Raw genomic sequence first — 20,968 nt, 5'->3', positions numbered from 1 at the left:
CTACAAAAATGGGTTAAAAACCTTTCAGCTTTGTAATCTGATAATGTAAAGGATGCACAAGAATGTGATCAAAATTCATAAAATGAATGGCGTGGATATGGATTTGTCTAATGTGTTTCTGTAGATTAGAACCAGGGCTATACCTATGACATTTAAAAGAGGTAGTTTGGGAATAAATAGAAAGAAACACTACTCTCCTAAACAGAACTAAATCCTCATGTGTGTGTGTGTGTGTGTGTGTGTGTGAGAGAGAGAGAGAAAGAGAGAAAGACAGCAGACATACATGCACACACACACAGACACAGACACACACAGTGGATTATCCCATGAATATCAATGAGTCCCTTGTGTTGTAATGGATTATTTTCCTTAAGTACTACTGGGGTGAGGGAGTGGAAGGATGGTAAGGCTAATGCCCATCATTAAACAGCCCCAGAATAATAGACTATTTTAGACCTTATCTCTAATTTGTGCAGTCTGGTCACTTCATGGACTCATGATTTTAAAGCTTGAAAAGACCTTGCAGATCAACTGGTTCAATCTCTGTTTTTGAAAGCAGTGGACATCTAGAGAAGGTGAATGCACCCTGGCACAGAGAGACTGAGCCCAGGAGGATGAAGCTCCCTGACAACAGACTATGCTGGGACCACTCTCTCAGGAGGCTGGCTCCAATGGCTGCCTGACCATGGGCATCTTTTGCCCCTATAATTTCACTTGCATCCAACACCACTTTATCTAGTTCTATTTTAATCTGCCTAAAACAGAGTTTAAAAAGGCTTCTTATGAATAAAACACAGTTTTGTATATGGGTTTTGTTACGTTTTTACTTTCCAGGTTCAAATGAACATAATATAAAAACTTCTATAACACATGAGACCACAAAAATTGTTTACCTTGAGTGTCTCTGTAATCTCCAGCGTCTTCTAAGAGATTTTTTAAATAGTCTAGAAAAGGAAAAAAAGTTATGGTATTTAGTACAATAAAGCATTAAGGAAAAAACATTTGTCTTTCTTATTCAATACTCTAGTCAGCCTTATTGGTTAATATACATATTCATTCTGTTTGTGCTACCTTTCTAAAAATGAAAGAATAAAGCCCTGGGGTCAATTTGAAATCAGGACACAAAATCAGAGCTAGAAAGAGCCTAAGAGGTTACACTGGTGATTTTAGAGATGAGGAATCAGGCTACCGAGGACACGGTCTCACTCAAGTAATACAACCTCTCTGTGGCAGAGTCAGGACCAGAACCCGAACCCAGGTCTCCTGATGCCCAGTTCAGCTCTTTAACTCCAACATGCACAAAGTACCTTAATCTCAAGATCAGATGCATGTTTAGTACCAAATTTCAAGCGTTAATAGATTGAATGTCTAAGGAACTCTGAGATCTGGCAATCTTAAGAGTCTAACAATGCCCAGAACACCAGAAAAATGCAATACATATATCTAGACCAGTGGTACTCAAATGGGGGCAGGTTTGCCCCCCAGGAGAAATTTAGAAATGTCTGAAGACATTTCTGATTATCACAACTGGGGGAAAGGGGATGCCACTGGCATCTAGTGGTTAGAGGCCAGAGATGCTGCTAAACATCCTACAAATGCACAGGACAGCCCTACAACAAAGAATTATCTGTGCCAAAATGTCAATAGGGCTGCAGTTGAGAAACGCTGGTCTAGATGAAGATGGTCTGGGGGGCTTCCCTGGTGGCACAGTGGTTGAGAGTCCGCCTGCCGATGCAGGAGACACGGGTTCGTGCCCCAGTCCGGGAAGATCCCACATGCCGCAGAGCGGCTGGGCCCGGGAGCCATGGCCGCTGAGCCTGTGCGTCTGGAGCCCGTGCTCCGCAACGGGAGAGGCCACAACAGTGAGAGGCCCGTGTAACGCAAAAAAAAAAAAAAAGATGGTCTGTAAACGAGCAACATGGTATATAGTGGTTCTAGTAATACGAAAAAACATTTAAGGCAATAGGTTATATTTCATAAATCCTGTAACCAAGGAATGTTACAGGATTTCAAGGTAATACTTCCTTCTCTGTTGAGAAATGTTGGATGACTTCCCATTAACTCTCAGATTAAAACAAATTCTATTTCCTGGAATTTCAAGTCCCCGCTACATGGCTCCTGTTGACTTTTCTGCTTTTCTCTCTTGCTACTGCCTTACACAGGCCCTTTGTTCTTAAGTCTGATTCTGCACAATTTCTTAAACACCTCCCATGTGTTCCCTGGCTCCATACTTTTTGTCTTTAATGTTCCCTTCTTCTGAATCCTTTCTCTGTCTCTGCGTATAAAAATTCTACTCATAATTCTTCAAGGCTCATCTCAAATTCCTCCTCTCTTACCAAACTTTCCATTTGAAAGAAATATTCCTTCCCTTTGAATAACACATTACACAGCAGTTACTGTATGCCTTCTATCATTTTCTTTTTCATTAGACTCAAGGCTCCTGTGGGCAGGGACAGCCTACATCTGATTCATCTTTCTATCTCTCATAGCACCTAGCCAGAGACTTTGCATGCAAGGGACAAGAAATGCTTAATGAATTTTAAAAAAATGATTTTTTTTTTAGACAGGATTGTGTCTTATTTTAGGTAAAAGGCAATAAAGGCTGAAACCAATCCTAATGCCCGTGGGAGTTGGGAAATGGAAAGAGGAAAGGCATATTAAAAGACTGAATGCATTTTTATCAGATCCAATTTCCATTTAGCAATATTATGGAACAGATATAATTTCATCTCATGGATTTATTAAGTCACGCTCAAAGGCACAAAGGGGAACTTGGACGTTAGTGCCAGATTTTCAAACTTAATAGACGACTAACATACACACCCAACTGCTGAAACTATACATCTTTGACACAGTGATCCAAGAACCTGTGTGAGTCTAGACATGCACATTATAAATATCCAGCCCTGGCAACAAGCCACAGCGAGATATCGTGTATGACGACGTTAAGCTTCTGTGCCCAGGCATAGGTTCTACCTTGCCAGAGACCATCACAAGCAATTTAGATCTGAAAGTAATCTGAACATAAAAGTTGGAGAGCAATTCTTCCAACCAAATAAATAAGAAACCCACAAAAATTAACAAAATACATTGATTATACACTATACTTGGCCTCATCTGGAGATGAAAAATGAACTTAATCTCACTCTGACCCTACTCAGAATGCATTCCATATATAAGCCATGTTTAGTGAATCCAAATATTTAACTTTTCCATGAGAGCGACAGGGTTAGCAAGAAAAACTTACTCTTCTTGGGCTACTTCATTAATCAAAAGGGATGTTCCTTAAAGCCACAGGTAGCTGAAGAGTGTGGAAATGAAAGCAGATTTACCTAAGTATCAGATTCATAGCAAGTTCCCATTTTGTCTTCAATTCTTGTTCTTTAATACAGAAGCATATCCATGCAAGCTGAGACATTTCTCTAAACCAAAAGAGGTCACTGGAAGATGTCCATATTAGGAAATCCTGACCTCAGAATCACTGTGCTGAGCCCAATAAGCTTCTGAGTTGCATTTTCTTTCCTTGTACTCAAGCTCAGCTGCTGCTCGCCAACCTAAACTTTTAGGAACAAAGTGGAAATACACAAACTGGCTGGGCAGAAAACCCAGGATAAAAATGTTGCAAAATCATGTTATTAATCAAGGGGAAAATGGGGTTAAGGTTTACTTTCCTTGCCAATTAAAAAAAAAATCTTAAAACTCAACTTGCAAAATTCACCTTTCCAAAACTGAATTTTAGAAATTCCACTTTCTCATGTATTCATCCATATTTTCAGGGCATCTCACTGCAGTACATACTCCTTTTGAGAACTTTTACCTTTTCTAGGAAGACAAGACCATGATCCCCTCAGTTAAGAATCACTAGTGCCTTAACTACAGAATGAGAAGAATGAGACTGATCACCCTCTGAGTCAGATGGAAGGAGCAATGAAATCACCAGCTGCCCCAGTGACTGTCATAACCCAGGTGAAACGCAGGAAGGCAAACCAGACAGACACTCCTGCATTGGCCATTTGGAATTGTTTACTACAGATCATTTAGGTCCTAGCATCCTGCTGGAGCTTCCTTAAACAAATCGAGGCGAGCAGAGGAATCATCTCAACTTGCCATGTTGGACTTGTAGTATTCTATGACTTTCCTGTTTCCACCAAACCAAACAAGGATGTTTCAAAACTTCAGTAATAAAAATGCCTCAAATGCTACGGAGGTTATTTCTATCAAAGAAAAAAAGGTTGGTACAGCATGCCTGGACACCACAAAATGTACTTTCTGGCCACCAGGTGGCATCGTTGATTAAAAGTTAATCAGTCCCCATCATCACCATCATCCAACATGAGCAGCACAAAACTAACCAAAACATAGCATGTGCAGTCTCAAGGGCTATGCAAGTTAACTCTGTCCTCATATATAAGACCCAGAGTGAAAGAATGAGGACCCAACAAATACCATATCTTGTGAGAGGTCTAAGTTTTCAATACATGGGCTCCTAGTAAGTCTTACAATCCCTTGATTGCCTAATGAACGAATAATCAACTTAAAGCAGAAAATGATTCAGAGGTGCAGGAACCATTTCCTAAAAATGAGTCATCTGTGGGAATCGGGGACTTCTAAATTCAACAGCACCCAGTAAGGTTCCTGGACTGTGTGCTCAGAAACGGGTGATGGCAGAGCACAGAGGAAATTAGCATACAGGACCGGGTAACGTTCCAAAGTCAAGTGTTTTGAATTCAAGGACATGTCTTGCTTTGTATTATCTAGATTTCTTCTTTCCTCCCTAAATATGTAATGAAATCGGCAACAAAATACAGAATTATGAGATCCAGAGAATAATAAGTCTAGTCAATGAAAGCCTGTTTGCCAAAATTTCAAATGTTAAAAGAAGCCACCTAAAATTATCCTGACTTGTGAAACAGAGTAGAGATAATATTTTAAACACCAGAATAAAGATCAAGTCTCAGGTAGACACACTGCTGCCATCTTGAAGGTGGCTTGGCGAAGAGCTCAAGAGCCCTTGTTGCGGGTGAGAAGACAGATTCGTACTTTCTTTGTCCAGCCATGTCTAGCAGAGGTAGGTATGTGACTCTGACCATGTCCTGTGGCATTTCTGGGTGTCAGTATCCCTATACATAAAATAAGTAGGCTTGGCCCAGATTGAAAAACTAATGACTCTCATTCTAAAGTACCATGAAGCATACCATGAACATCTCTCTAAAACAACTATTTATTTTGAAGTATTTCCTTCTATTTTTATAAATGCTTGACTTTACTTAATTTTAATAATATATAGAATTTTATAGCACATTTAAAGTATTCTAACCCGCACATTTTTTTTAATACATAGAAGTAGCAAACATGCCACTCCAGGGATATATGATATGGGACTTAGGTACTCTATTATTAGACTTAAGTCATTTTTTAGTTATCTTGTTTTGGCTGTTATAAACTGGATGGCCATACATCCTAATTTGCCCATATGACTCTGCATATACCTGTTGTCCAGGTATTACTATAAATACTGCCCCTTGCACTCTTTAAAGGTACTGGGTTTGAATAATAAATTGTATGATTATTTTAATTACAAGTAACAGTGGTCAATGTCTTGATATATTTGTCTTTTTCTATACTTCACATTTTGGGTGTGTATGTGCAGGGGGCAGAATATCAATGGGAATGAGAAGGTTTTTGTTTTTTTTAAGTACTTTATATATCTCATGAGAAACCTTTCCTAAAAGGATATACCAATTTAAAATATCATTATTTATATATGAAAATACCAGCTTCACTAAATGATTGCCAGTTTTGTGTATTGTAGTTTTTTATTGCTAATGTAGTAGGGGGAATTGATAACTTATTTTAATTGATATTTATAATTCAGAGGACCTTAAACATGCCACAGTGTACTTATTATGTATACTTTTTCTGAGTGAATTGTTTGTTCATATTTTTAGTCCAGATATCTATAAAAGTTTTAATATTCTCAGTGAAATAGTATTTTTTCATATTTGCTACAAATATGTTTTCTGATGTACTGTTTATCTTTTTATTTCAACTATATTTTAAACCTTTACAATGTTTTTATTATATAGAAGAGTTGAAAGGTGTCAATATTTTCCTTTATAATTTCATTAATTTGGGGGGCTTAGAAAATCATCTCTCCTCCTCTCCCTACCCTGAGAGTTTTAATAAATAACAAATTTTTATTTTTTCCCTGGTTTTCCTATAGTTTAATGCTTCATATGTAATTTTTTTTTTAAGTTAAGACTTTATTTTATTTTATTTTATTTTGTGATACGCGGGTCTCTCACCGTTGTGGCCTCTCCCGTTGCGGAGCACAGGCTCCGGACGCGTAGGCTCAGCGGCCATGGCTCACGGGCCCAGCCGCTGTGAGGCATGTGGGATCTTCCCGGACCAGGGTACGAACCCATGTCCCCTGCATCGGCAGGCGGACTCTCAACCACTGCGCCACCAGGGAAGCCCAAGACTTTATTTTTTTAAAGCAGTTTTATGTTTAGAGCAGTTGAGGGGAAGGTACAAAGATTTTCCATATACCTTCTGCTTACACACATGCACAGCCTCCCTCAGTATCAACATCACCCACCAGAGTTGGGCATGTATTACAACTGATGAACCTACATCGACACATCATTAGTATCTAGAGCCCATAGTTTACATTACGGCTCACTTTGGTGTACATTCTATGAATTTGGACAAATATATACAATGAAATGTATCCATCATTATAGTATCATAGAGTATTCTTACTACCCTAAAAATCCTCTGTGTTCTGCCTATTTATATTTAGTTTTGATTTTATTTTTAGTGTATCCAATAATGTATGAATTTTAGTTAGTTTTTCAAATTTTAACAGGTTATTCACCAAATAATCCTTTCTATTATCTTGCACTTCCTACTTTGTCAACATTAGATTCTTATAAACAACAGTCTATTTCAAGTTACCTCCCTATTCCAGTGGCAGAATAATAATTATTATTTTTAATCAATAGGTCTGTTTTTGCAATGGTATTATGTGTCTTTAACTGTTGATGTTTTAAAATACGTATTGACTGATATTTCCCTCTCAGAATATTCTTTAATGATGTACTGTATTTATTACCATACACAAAATCATTTTGATATGTATGGATAAAATTGCAAACTAAGTTAACCTTAATGAGAATATGGAGTGCAAGCAACTAGTTAAAAGCTAAGTTAATGGTTCTATAGTGTCAAGTATCCCTTTAAGCACAAATGCTAAATCATGGGCTTCAGGAGGACCAGGAGCCTGAATTAATTATCCTTATATCCCCCAGCACCTAGAACAAGGTCTGGTGCATATGCAACAAATGTTCCCTTAATTTATGATGGACTAAATGACACTCATTTAGGTTACCACTTCTTGCTCCGTATTTTACTAAGCAGTTGAGATGATACTCTGAGGGTCTAATTAAAAAGTGCTGCAGTCTCTGCTCTAATTCCTCTGCTTCTCAAATATTAGGTCAGTTCTGGCCTCTGAGAATGTGGCCCAGAGATTCCTAAGTTAGAAAAGTGACCTTTCCGGGCTCTCAGGTTCACAGATTCATGTTCCTGGAAAGCTGACAATGCCTTTCTGTGAATTAAAAAGGCCACTTCTCCTGGGCTGATGCAGCCCCTCGCCAGGGCACACAATATGGCAAGTGGAGCGCTGGCTGGACTTAGAACTCAGCCAGGAGCCCTTGTCAGGACATAGCCACATGAGGCAGCCCTGGCCTGTCTTACTTTGATAAGTCTGGTCCAGAGGTGGCATGCCCAAAGGACTCACAAACCAAACCTGATGCCAGGCTTGTCCTAGGACAAAATTTTGGATCAGATCTTACAATGGACAGAATCTCCCTTTGGTCCCTTTTTAGCAGGACATGTTGGGTTGGCATATACAGAATGCCCTTAGGGGAGTCAGACCCATAGGAAAGTCAACAAATGTAAACATCCATTATTTTGACTTCACTGAGACTGCTTTTCTTTGTGGATACATTTAAGCCTGCCAGTGTATCAAGTGAGAATCTCACGTGTACAGAAATGACCTTGACACAGGCAAGTCTCACTTAAGGAACCTCTTATCCAAATTTAGTCCCCACTACCCTAATTACTGAGGTTTGAGGAGAGAAGTATATTTTACTACCCAAAGAACTGCTAAGTGAAGAATAAAGCAAATATAAACACCAAAGTGAATTCAAGTTTGACTGAATTTCAGTGTTTTCTCCAACTGGAACAGTTCTCTCTCTCTCTTTTTTTTTTTTTAAATGGCCGTGCGGCTTGCGGGATCTTAGTTCCCTGACCAGGGATCAAACCTGTACACCTTCAGTGGAAAGGCAGAGTCCTAAACACTGGACCATGAGGGAATTCCCTGGAACAGTTCCTGATGTGAGCCCATGATTCTGACACATGCTAAGAGGGAAACTCTTTGGCAATAGAGTCAGCTTGCTAGATCTTTGGCAAGGCCCATTCCAGCAATAGAGGCATTCGGTTACTTGCAGGGAATCCGAGTCAAATCTATACTGAGAATTGGAAAAAGAATGGCTCTGCAGTAATGTCTATGGGTAGAATTCAGAGGGTCTGCAAACTTGGACAGGCAAAACCAAAAAATCTTTCTACTAATCTCTAAGTGAAATACGGAATTTCCTTCCGTTACGAATGTAGTCAACAAATCACGGTATTATCAATGACACCAGGGCTTTATCACCATAGAAATCACATGTTTTTTTATATGACATTACGGTTGTTGCAGGCATCTCAAAATATTGTTTACTCTCACCAGTAAATTCAAAATCATGACAGTTATTAGATCCACACCACCTCTTCCTATTTAATGTATTACCTAAAGAAGCACATGTATTACTCTGTCACTCCTCAAAATTATTTTAATAACTTTATTTCAGGCCAATTGGTTTCCTCTTAATCTTATGAATTCTATTCGGTAACTTCAAAAATTACTCCGAGACAAGATCCATAGGATTCACCACATTCCCAGAGGGATTCTGGCCTAACCTTAAAAAGGTTAAGAACACTTGTTTTATACAGAAAATGAGATTACATTTAAAAGCTATCATTTAATAGAACAAGCAGATAAAATGTGCTTACCTCTTATATCCAGAAGTCTTTCTGTAGTATTAAAATACTTCATAGACATAATTTATTACACATCATCTCTCAAAATACCTCATTCACAACTACAATTAAAAATGAATTGCAATCGTCCTCAATGGTGAACAACTGAAACCATTTCCACTAAGATCAGGAACAAGACAAGGTTGCCCACTCTCACCACTCTTATTCAACCTAGTTTTGGAAGTTTTAGCCACAGCAATCAGAGAAGAAAAGGAAATAAAAGGAATCCAAATTGGAAAAGAAGAAGTAAAGCTGTCACTGTTTGCAGATGACATGATACTATACATAGAGAATCCTAAAGATGCTACCAGAAAACTAATAGAGCTAATCAATGAATTTGGTAAAGTTGCAGGATACAAAATTAATGCACAGAAATCTCTGGCATTCCTATATATTAATGATGAAAAATCTGAAAGTGAAATCAAGGAAACACTCCCATTTACCATTGCAACAAAAAGAATAAAATATCTAGGAATAAACCTACCTAAGGAGACAAAAGACCTGGATGCAGAAAATTATAAGACACTGATGAAAGAAATTAAAGATGATACAAATAGATGGAGAGATGTACCATGTTCTTGGATTGGAAGGATCAACATTGTGAAAATGACTCTACTACCCAAAGCAATCTACAGATTCAATGCAATCCCTATCAAACTACCACTGGCATTTTTCACAGAACTAGAGCAAAAAATTTCAAAATTTGTATGGAAACACAAAAGACCCCGAATAGCCAAAGCAATCTTGAGAACGAAAAATGGAGCTGGAGGAATCAGGCTCCCTGACTTCAGACTATACTACAAAGCTACAGTAATCAAGACAGTATGGTACTGGCACAAAAACAGAAAGATAGATCAATGGAACAGGATAGAAAGCCCAGAGATAAACCCACGGACATATGGTCACCTTATCTTTGATAAAGGAGGCAGGAATGTACAGTGGAGAAAGGACAGTCTCTTCAATAAGTGGTGCTGGGAAAACTGGATAGGGACATGTAAAAGTATGAGATTAGATCACTCCCTAACACCATACACAAAAATAAGCTCAAAATGGATTAAAGACCTAAATGTAAGGCCAGACACTATCAAACTCTTAGAGGAAAACATAGGCAGAACACTCTATGACATAAATCACAGCAAGATCCTTTTTGACCCACCTCCTAGAGTAATGGAAATAAAGACAAAAATAAACACATGGGACCTAATGAAACTTAAAAGCTTTTGCACAGCAAAGGAAACCATAAACAAGACCAAAAGACAACCCTCAGAATGGGAGAAAATATTTGCAAATGAAGCAACTGACAAAGGATTAATCTCCAAAATTTATAAGCAGCTCATGCAGCTCAATAACAAAAAAACAAACAACCCAATCCAAAAATGGGCAGAAGACCTAAATAGACATTTCTCCACAGAAGATATACAGACTGCCAGCAAACACATGAAAGGATGCTCAACATCTTTACTCATTAGAGAAATGCAAATCAAAACTACAATGAGATATCATCTCACACCAGTCAGAATGGCCATCATCAAAAAATCTACAAACAATAAATGCTGGAGAGGGTGTGGAAAAAAAGGAACACTCTTGCACTGCTGGTGGGAATGTGAATTGGTACAGCCACTATGGAGAACGGTATGGAGGTTCCTTAAAAAACTACAAATAGAACTACCATATGACCCAGCAATCCCACTACTGGGCATATACCCTGAGAAAACCATAATTCAAAAAGAGACATGTACCAAAATGTTCATAGCAGCCCTATTTACAATAGCCCGGAGATGGAAACAACCTAAGTGTCCATCATCGGATGAATGGGTAAAGAAGATGTGGCACATATATACAATGGAATATTACTCAGCCATAAAAAGAAACGAAATTGAGCTATTTGTACTGAGGTGGATGGACCTAGAGTCTGTCATACAGAGTGAAGTAAGTCAGAAAGAGAAAGACAAATACTGTATGCTGACACATATATATGGAATTTAAGAAAAAAAATGTCATGAAGAACATAGGGGTAAGACAGGAATAAAGACACAGACCTACTAGAGAATGGACTTGAGGATATGGGGAGGGGGAAGGGTAAGCTGTGACAAAGTGAAAGAGCGGCATGGACATATATACACTACCAAACGTAAGGTAGATAGCTAGTGGGAAGCAGCCGCATAGCACAGGGAGATCAGCTCGGTGCTTTGTGACCGCCTGGAGGGGTGGGATAGGGAGGGTGGGAGGGAGACGCAAAAGGGAGGGGATATGGGAACATATGTATATGTATAACTGATTAAATTTGTTATAAAGCAAAAAATAAAAAAAAAAATGAATTGCAGAGCTTCCCTGGTGGCGCAGTGGTTGAGAGTCTGCCTGCCAATGCAGGGGACACGGGTTCGTGCCCCGGTCCGAGAAGATCCCACGTGCCGCGGAGCGGCTGGGCCCGTGAGCCATGGCTGCTGAGCCTGCGTGTCCGGAGCCTGTGCTCCGCAACGGGAGAGGCCATAATAATGAGAGGCCCGCACACGGGGAAAAAAAAAAAAAAAAAAAAAGAAAATTGCAACAGAACAGGAGCTGAGCTAATTATCACCCTCCCATTTTACATGGACGGAGCTGCTTTGTATCAGGGCCTTTGGGTTCCTCAGAAAATAAATTCTTTGGCTGGCATCCAGGACAGCCTCGCCTTTCATCAAGTTCTGCTCTACAGAAAGTGTTAGAATGATTTTAGCCTATGGTTTTCAAACAAACACTTGCTAAGCAGAAGTTTGAATTTTCAGAAGCAAAAGTTTCAATTTTCAGTAAGGGATTTTTAAAAGTCATGCATTAATTCGATTCTGATCTTTTGTCAAATCTGCTTATTAGCCTGTTCATAACTCAAATTTATAGCTTCAGAACAGAACAGATGTTTTTAATATCCCATTTTCTACCAACATGGGAAATCCTGGATTTCTAAAACCTAGAGGGAGTTAATGCCATCCCAGACTAAAGGCAAAGATTATAGGAAAAGTAATATAATATGTTGTTAAAGTCACTTATAAATATTTTGAACGAGATCAAAGAAACTACCTGATCCAAATTTAATCAAAGTTCAAAAGCTTTTCTTCCCCTCCGCAAATACAGAAATGGAAAAAATACTTCAGAGGAATTTTTAAATTATATTTTCATTATATTTTCTCCACTGTGATCCCCACTGATTCACCTTGTTTCAACACCAATGTAGTAGCTTTCCACAAATAAAAGACTTTTCATTGAAAAATTTATAATACATATAACACAAAATAAAGACAATAAAAAACAAACAAACAAAAATCCTACCTAACAAAAAAACACCAACCCTAAAAGGATATATGATAGTCATCCCTGGATGGTAGAAGATGAAGAGGGACTTTGTTTTTTTACAATATGTAACATATTTTTTATAAGCACAAAAGATCCCTTCAAAAAAGAAAAGTGACCCCTACAAAAATAAATCCTCAGAATATTCTCACTCAAACAAGTGACCAGGAACTTCCCTAGTGGCACAGTGGATAAGACTACGTGTTCCCAATGCAGGGGGCCTGGGTTCGATCCCTGGCCAGGGAACTAGATCCCACATGCATGCTGCAACTAAGAGTTTGCATGCCGCAACTAAGGAGCCCGCCTGCCACAACTAAGGAGCCCACGAGCTGCAACTAAGAAGCCTGTGTGCTGCAACTAAGACCTGGCACAACCAAATAAATAAATTAATTAATTAATTAATTTTAAAAAAATACCAGGGACTTCCCTGGTGGTGCAGTTGTTGAGAATCCACCTGCCAATGCAGGGGACTCGGGTTCGAGCCGTGCTCCAGGAAGATCCCACATGCCGTGGAGCAACTAAGCCTGTGTGCCACAACTACTGAGCCTGAGCTCTAGAGCCCGTGAGCCACAACTACTGAGCCCGTGTGCCACAACTACTGAAGTCCGCGTGCTCAGAGCCCGTGCTCTGCAACAAGAGAAGCCACCGCAAGAAGCCTGTGCACCGCAATGAAGAGCAGCCCCCGCTCGCCACAACTAGAGAAAGCCTGCGTGCAGCAACGAAGACCCAATGCAGCCAAAAATAAAATAAGTAAATAAATATTAAAAAAAAAAAAGACCTGGAGGAAAAGAAATGCGTTAAACTTAAAAAAAAAAAAAAAAAAAAAAAAGGTGACCAGATCAATATAAATTTTAGGAGCTGGGAGGGACCCTTAGGGGTTGGGTGTGACCCCAAAGAATAGGACTGTAAGCTCCATAAGGGCAGGGACCACCACTGTGTTGTCTGCCAGTGTATACAGGTGCCCAGCTCAGCGCCAGCCTGTATCAATACTGGTTGAATGAGTAGGTGATTGATTAATGGAGGTGAGAATCTGGCCTTGAAAGTCAGCTTTCAGGAGAAGGTAAGAAAATGAATGCATCTAGAACAAAGGAAAATAAGGTTTGGGCAATTCTTTGGTTATATAGAACAGGTATATAATTGTGGTCTTTTTACTGTGGATAAATCATTTTTTTTTCTAAAGTAAGATTTAACTTTTCAGAACAGTTTTACATTTACGGCAAAATTGAGGGAAAGGTATGAAGATTTCCCATACATCTCCTGCCCCCACAAATGCACAGCCTACCCCGTCATCAACATACCCCATCAGGGTGGTCCATTTGTTACAATGGATGAACCTACACTGACACATCATGACCACCCACAATCCACAGTTTACATTAGAGTTCACTCTTGGTGTTGTACATTCTGTGGGTTTGGATAAATGTGTAATGACATGTATCCATCATTATGGTAGGATAAGCAGGTTTTCAACTTTCCTAATAAGCAGAATAAAAGTATATCTGTGAAATGATAGAAAACATATACACAGTTATCCCTTGGTATCTGCAGGGGATTAGTTCCAGCACTCCCCTCAGATACCAGGATCTGTGGATGCTCAGTAGTTCCCTTATATAAAGTGGTGTAGTAAAGTTAGCCCTCCCTATCCATGGGTTCCGAATCTGCTGATACCAAGGGCCAACTGTAGGGTCTCTGGCCCCGGTTCCTTGCACAGAGCTCCCCAAATATTTGTAATTTTCTGAGAGATAAGAGCACTAGGAGTGGGACTCCCCTGGTGGTGCAGTGGTTGAGAGTCCGCCTGCCAATGCAGGGGACACGGGTTCGAGCCCTGGTCCGGGAAGATCCCACATGCCACAGAGCAACTAAGCCTGTGTGCCACAGCTACTGAGCCTGCACTCTAAAGCCTGTGAGCCACAACTATTGAAGCCTGCATGCCACAACTACTGAAGCCCACATGCCTAGAGCCCGTGCTCTGCAACAAGAGAAGCCACCGCAATGAGAAGCCCACGCACTGCAACAAAGATAGCCCCTGCTCACCGCAACTAGAGAAAGCCCGCGCGCAGCAACAGAGACCCAATGCAGCCAAAAATAAATAAATAAATAAATCTATTAAAATATATCATATCAAAAATTAATTTTTAAAAAGGGCAGTAGGTGCATCTTTTGTTCTAATATCTGGTCTTTGACCCTAGTTCTGACACAAAGCCACCTTGGAATTTCCTAAGTGACAGTCGTGTCCTTTGTTATAATGAGGTGACTCTTGGTCGGCTCCTAGATGGGGACTGGTCACAAAGACCAAGCCATGATTAAAAGCTTAAAACTTTCAGCCCTACTCTCCACCCTCAAGGAAGGGGAGAGGGGCTAGAAGTAGAGTTAATGATGGGTCATGCTTACGTGATGAAGCCTCTATAAAAACCCCAGAATACAGGGTTTGGTGAGGTTCTAGGGAGCTGGTGTGCCCAGAGAGGGCATGGGAGTTCCACCCCCCATACTTTGCCCTATGTATCTCTTCCATATGAAGTTCAATTTTATCTTTTAGCATACCCTTTTATAATAAAACAGTAAACGTAAACAGGTGTTCCCCTGAGTTCTGTGAACCATTCTAGCAAACTTTCAAACCCAAGGAGAAAGCCATGGGAACCCAGATTTACAGTCGGTCGGTCAGAAATATAGGTTACAGCCTGGGACTTGCGAATGGCATCTGAAGTTTGGAAAGGTCAGGCTTGTGAAAATGAGCCCACTATCTCCAGGTAGACAGTGTCAGAATTGAATTGAATTATAGGACACGTAGCTGGTGTTGAAGAGAGTCGCTTGGTGTGGAAAAAAACCTATATATCTGGTGTCAGAAGCGTTGAGTGTGGTAGTGTGAGAGCCAAGTGGAGACATGGGAGGAGTGCGTTTTTTCTATGGTCTTCTTGGAAGCGGGCGTGATAAAGGGAGCATGACCAATAGGAAGATATTGCCACAACTTGGCGTGAGTTTAGAAAGGCCTGGCCTGGAGCATAACAAGGGAAATGGAAAGGGCAGGAAGCAGAAGCAGAGGAAAACTAGTCAGCAGGTCTTATGACGGAGGAAAGACAAGGAAAGAGAAGCATTTTAGTCCTTTCCACAGTTTTGTTTCTGGGTAACTGGAAGAGTGTTTTTACTCTTAAAAGCAATTTATCAATCCATCCATCCGTCAAATGTTCACAGGCATCCCTGCATAGGGATTCTCAACCTCATAAAAAGGAACAACGTTTATTTCCCTAAGTCCTTCAGTTTACTGAGTCCCTGTTATGTGCCAGAATCTATGCAGACACTGAGTTAGGATAAAACAGATAGTCTCTACCCTGAACTGATGAGGAGGAAGGAAATAAGCAGTGGTAAAGAATTAATGCTGCTCCTTTAGCAGCATCTGTTCACTTTTTAAAAACTGCTCCCTCACTGCTGCCCCAAGATCCCCCTTTGTCCTAACTTCACATAGGATTTGGGCCCCACACAGACTGAAAGATCTGGCCAGATCCACTGCTCTCAGGTGGCCAAAATAAAGGTAAAATTTACAAGTTTTCCCTGCTTAAATTAAGTAAATCACTTTCTTTACTACTTAAAAAAAAAAAACAATTCTAATCTTAAGCATTTCATTATACAACATATACATTTTATTTGATCCTATTTTGAGCTGAGCTTAAAAAAATATTGCCAAGAATTCAGTTGGAAATTTTTTACTACAACGAAGGAAGAAATAGCCTAAGTAAAATACCCACTAGAAACCCAAATTAGGTCCTGAAGAAAACACTGCAGACAATAGGATGCTTGTTTGAACAGTAGGGGCAGGACTGCTGTATCTGGGGATTTCCACTTACCTTTCTCTAAAGGATTCCAAAAGAAATTATCTTATCTTATCTGTACTTCATCCCTGCATTTCTCAATCTTCCCTTCTCAAGAAGCCAAGGTGGGCACAAACCTACTTATACCAAGCCAGGTAGGAATCCCTTTCTCTGCCTGAAACTCAATAAATCGAAGTTGTCAGGAGTTGCCTGAAATAATCTCACTCTTTCTCTCTGTTCCTGTGTACTCTGTGCCCCTGGAATTATTCCAAATTCTAAAATGGAAATAAAAGTATCAATACTTCCCTCACAAGGTTGTGTGGAGGATTAAATCATTGAGCTTGTTTATCCAAAGATGAGGATCCAGAGTTAATTCACATGTTTGAACAGATGCAAACGTAAGACTTAAAATCCAACTTCTAAAAATCTAAGTGCGTAGATAGGGGCACTTTGATAACAAAAGTAGAAATATCTTGCAGAGTAGACAGAAATCAGAACATAACAAAAAGGAGCATTGGAAAATAAGAGTTTTAAATAAAAATACGTATAAAACAAACTTTTGGTACCGACCCCCACGTGTCCTTAGGATTATATGACCATAGGCGCTTCAACTAATAGACACTATTTGTGTTGCTGGGGCAAGACACTTCGCCTCTCTGGAGGAGAGACTGTCTCTGAAATTCTCTCTCTCAATGTTGTCCTTTAATTAAGCTACAGATATTTTGGTTAAAGGGATGTTTTAAATGTAGCTTAAAACCAACCAGAATTATTTCCTAAACAGCCTCCAAGCTATCCCAAAGGGACCCAGATATACTGGGGTGCACTAAATTATTAATCATTAATTAAAAGACTCACTCCTTGACCTCAAGGAGTTTATAATCAAATTAAGGAATCAACATTCAAGTCATATAAATATTAGCAAATTCACAAGGCATCAAATAAATATTTACTAAGTCACACTGCACCAATACAAAGGGTTAAGGAGAACTGGAGTAATCAGAGATGGCTTTGGAGGTAATGGAGGACTTCAGGTCAGGTGGAGGAAGGGAAGAATTTGAATCAATGGAAGAAAAGGCATAGAATGAATCATCGGTTATTGCTTTACAAAGTCTATGTTCTTTCTTTAACTTTAGTCCTGACTTTGTAACCTTGAACAAATAAATCCACTAAGGGTCTGCTATATATAAAGTGTGGTACATCATTTAAATAATGGAGATTTTCCAAGTTAAGGGTGGGGAGGGCTTTAAGATTAAAGAAGACAAAGCTCAAAACTAACCCCAAGCTCACATCATGTTGGTTATAAAACAAATGAAATCTGTTCTCTTAAAGAGAATTTTTAAAACTTGCCGTTGCTATTTCACCATTAATCAATTAAAATCAAACTCAGTATGAAACCTACATTAAACACATGTGTAACTCTTTTACTTAGATCAGTCACAGTGTGGGAAAAAAAATATTTTTACATGAAAATTTCAGAACCTTGCTCCATCCTTCTCTCATTTGAAACCATAGTCTTTTGCCACTAAAAACAGTACTTAATTCGATAGCTGCAGAAATAGCCTAAGCCATTCAATAGCTCATTTATGATACAGCATTGAATTTATCTAGCAAAAACACAACACATGCATGGGCACTTCCTTTTGCCCTGTGTAGTCTAAATCTCTGCCAAATGCAGAGGAAAGAAAGTACAGATGGACAGGATATCCTCAAATTATTTGGTTTGCCTACGTCATTCCAGAGAGAAATCTAGTGCCTGATTCACAGTTAGAAATTCAAATTAAGTAGAAATACCTAGGGTAGCCAGTCCTGGGGCTGAAAGGCAGGACTTCCTCATCAGCAGTTTACTAAGCAAGCTTGGAAGGTATGAAGGTTTTGCCTAAAGTGAAATCAGGAAATCCTGGCTTTCCAGAATTCACCTACCTCATTCAGTATAGCTCTTGGCTTAAGTGAAAGTGATTAAGGATTAAAGCAGGGGTGCCATTGCTTAAGAACACTAATAGGAACCAAGTACCTCAAAATCTATATACATAAAATTACAACTGATTGAATTTTGAGTGGCAGTGGCATTTGAATATTCTTGTACATTTGGACACAATTCTTCAATTCTTTATTTATTTATCTAGATACTTATCTATCTATCTATCTATTTATTTATTTATTTAGGCCATGCCATGCAGCCTGCAGGATCTTAGTCCCCCAACCAGGGATCAAACCTGTGCCCCCTGCGTTGGAAGCGCAGAGTCTTAACCACTGGACCACCAGGGAAGTCCTTGACATAGTTCTTAATGCACATTATATATGTATATTAAGTCACTGCATATCCAATCCATCTCAGCAAATACCACAGAGGATCTAGTACTAGTATGTGTTGGATACTATGCTTGGTACTGAGACTACACTGGCTTTTCATGATGCCAGACCACTCAATCACTCTAAGCCTGTTATTTCACCTATGTAAATAATATTGATATATGTCTAGCTATGGTGAAGACTTAAAGACCCAATGAATATAAAGTCCTGAGCACAGTGTGTGCCTTCACTCAAATCACAGCTTTTTCTTTTTTTAACTATTACAGTGGTAAACTAGACACACAGCCCTGTAATCCTGAAGTTCCAGTAGAAGATACAGACAATGACCAGACATAATGACAATCATGATGATGATAAGGATATGGATACTACTAACAATAGCAGCTAATATTTATTTAGAACTTACTATGACCAAGGCACTATTCTAAGCACATAGCTCATCAATCAATCCTTATAACAACCCTTTGAAGTAAGTGACTAGAGGGCCATGGTAGTTGATATACAAATATGTGGGAGTGACACTCTAAACCTCATTCTTGAGTGGCTGAGAAAGTACCTTCTTGGAATTAATAATATTAACCAGGTAAAACGACACAGCGTTGTGGGGCTGAGACCGTAAAAGAAGTTCTGAGCAAAAGGAATTAACATGTATGAATGCCTAGAGCAGAGAATGCACATGGATGACCAAAGAACTAAAGAAGTTCAGTGCCGGCAATGTCTACGTGAGGCTGCCAGCAGTGTATAAGTTCATGTGTTAGGAAAATCGGCTACCGGATAGAAAAAGAGAGGTGTTCTTAGGAAAGGCAGGGTTTCCTAAGAATGACAGGAGTTGCTTTTTGGTTATCTGTCAGAGAAGCCCACCTGTTAGCAGCAGCCTGTACTGGGGGATCCTCTGAACCGGCTTGAGCAGGTAGTGCTTGAGGGCCAGATTAGCACAGCGTGGGCTCATCTGAAAGGAAAAGGCATCCAAAGTAAACACACGCATTTTCCTAAGAAGCAAGGGACCCAGATCCAAGTGCTCGAGAAGCCGAACTTTAAATAGCCAGCAACTCTGGGATTCATGGAGAAGCTCCCTTCAAGGCACAGCTCCTAGGCTGAGTGGGAAACCAGAACCACTCACCATGGAGTCTACCCGCTCTTGTAGATACATCTCTGAAATCACTGACTCATTGGGAAATTCACAGCCCTCTCGCAGAGGGTGGAGGGTGGAGGCTGCGGTCTGCGTGGTAGGCCAGTCAGAGGCAGCAGGCTACCACTCAGAAAAGCATCTACCAGTGTATTCATGAACACACACCAACCCAACAACCGAGAACGAAATGCCTGGCCCCCAAAATAAGGTGGCAGAAATAAAACTACTGGGAACTGGACTCAAATAACCATCAGAGCCTATCATCAATATACTCATAATAACAACAGTTGGTGCTGGGGAGAATGCAGAAATTAAGGACAACGTGAACAGCAGCCTTGCTAAGCAAACCTTGTCTTATAAGCCTGAAGAATGTAAACTTTCTCAGATGAATGGCTACAAAACACAGCCCCCAAATCACACTGTATATGGGAACATTTCATTCTGGAACCCTTTCGACTTGACCACAAGAACATTTGATTCTGCTGAAAGTTTTTTTCTTAGTATGTACAACAGATACTGGTGCCCATTCCTGAGCCTCTCCTCCTATCTCCAATAAAGGTATTTACTGTGGGGTGACATCAAAATGGCCAAGTGAAAATGACCCTGCCTCCTAAGATGTCCTGGTGTTCTTACACAGCTCAAGTGGGAAGGAAAGAGTTTTTTCAAGTATGATGGTTCTATCTTTTTCTAAATATGTACATCCAGGGTTTGGTATGTAGAATAATTATTAAAGTATAGTGACAATGCATGTTAAGAAAGCATCGAGGGACTCCCCTGGTGGCACAGTAGTTAAGAATCCACCCACCAATGCGGGGGACACGGGTTCGAGCCCTGGTCCAGGAAGATCCCACATGCTGCAGAACAGCTAAGCCCGTGTGACACAACTATGAGGCCATGTGCCACAACTACTGAAGCCTGCGTGCCTAGAGCCCAAACCCCGTAACAAGAGAAGCCCGCGCACCATAACTAAGAGTAGCCCCCACTCGCTACAACCAGAGAAAGCTCGCGCGTAGCAAAGAGGACCCAACACAGCCAAAAATAAAAATAAATAAATAAATTTATTTTTAAAAAAAGAAAAAAGAAATGAGAAGTAATGAGACATAAGCTTTAAAAAGAAAAAGGGCTTTCCTGGTGGCGCAGTGGTTGAGAGTCCGCCTGCCGATGCAGGGGACACGGGTTCGTGCCCCGGTCTGGGAAGATCCCACATGCCGCAGAGCGGCTAAGCCCGTGAGCCATGGCCGCTGGGCCTGCGCATCCGGGAGCC

At 40.0% G+C, this 20,968-nt stretch overlaps 1 protein-coding gene across 3 annotated transcripts in view; it reads right to left on the bottom strand.

Annotated features, from left to right (window-relative positions):
• The window catches only part of FGD6 (FYVE, RhoGEF and PH domain containing 6), a 111,479-nt gene that overhangs the window by 25,540 nt on the left and 64,971 nt on the right, over positions 1 to 20,968 (bottom strand). For all 3 annotated transcript variants that reach the window (XM_081248711.1, XM_081248713.1, XM_081248712.1), the window contains 2 exons: positions 19,437 to 19,524; positions 894 to 944 (listed from right to left, as the gene is read on the bottom strand). In XM_081248711.1, coding sequence (XP_081104837.1) covers positions 894 to 944; positions 19,437 to 19,524 — 139 coding nt within the window. The remainder of the gene's footprint in view (positions 1 to 893; positions 945 to 19,436; positions 19,525 to 20,968) is intronic.

The sequence above is a fragment of the Mesoplodon bidens genome, assembly GCF_964165515.1.
Source record: "Mesoplodon bidens genome assembly, chromosome: 11".
Lineage (NCBI taxonomy): Eukaryota > Metazoa > Chordata > Mammalia > Artiodactyla > Ziphiidae > Mesoplodon > Mesoplodon bidens.
The sequence above is the reverse complement of the archived record's forward strand: the minus strand, read 5'-3'. Positions and strand labels throughout refer to the sequence as shown.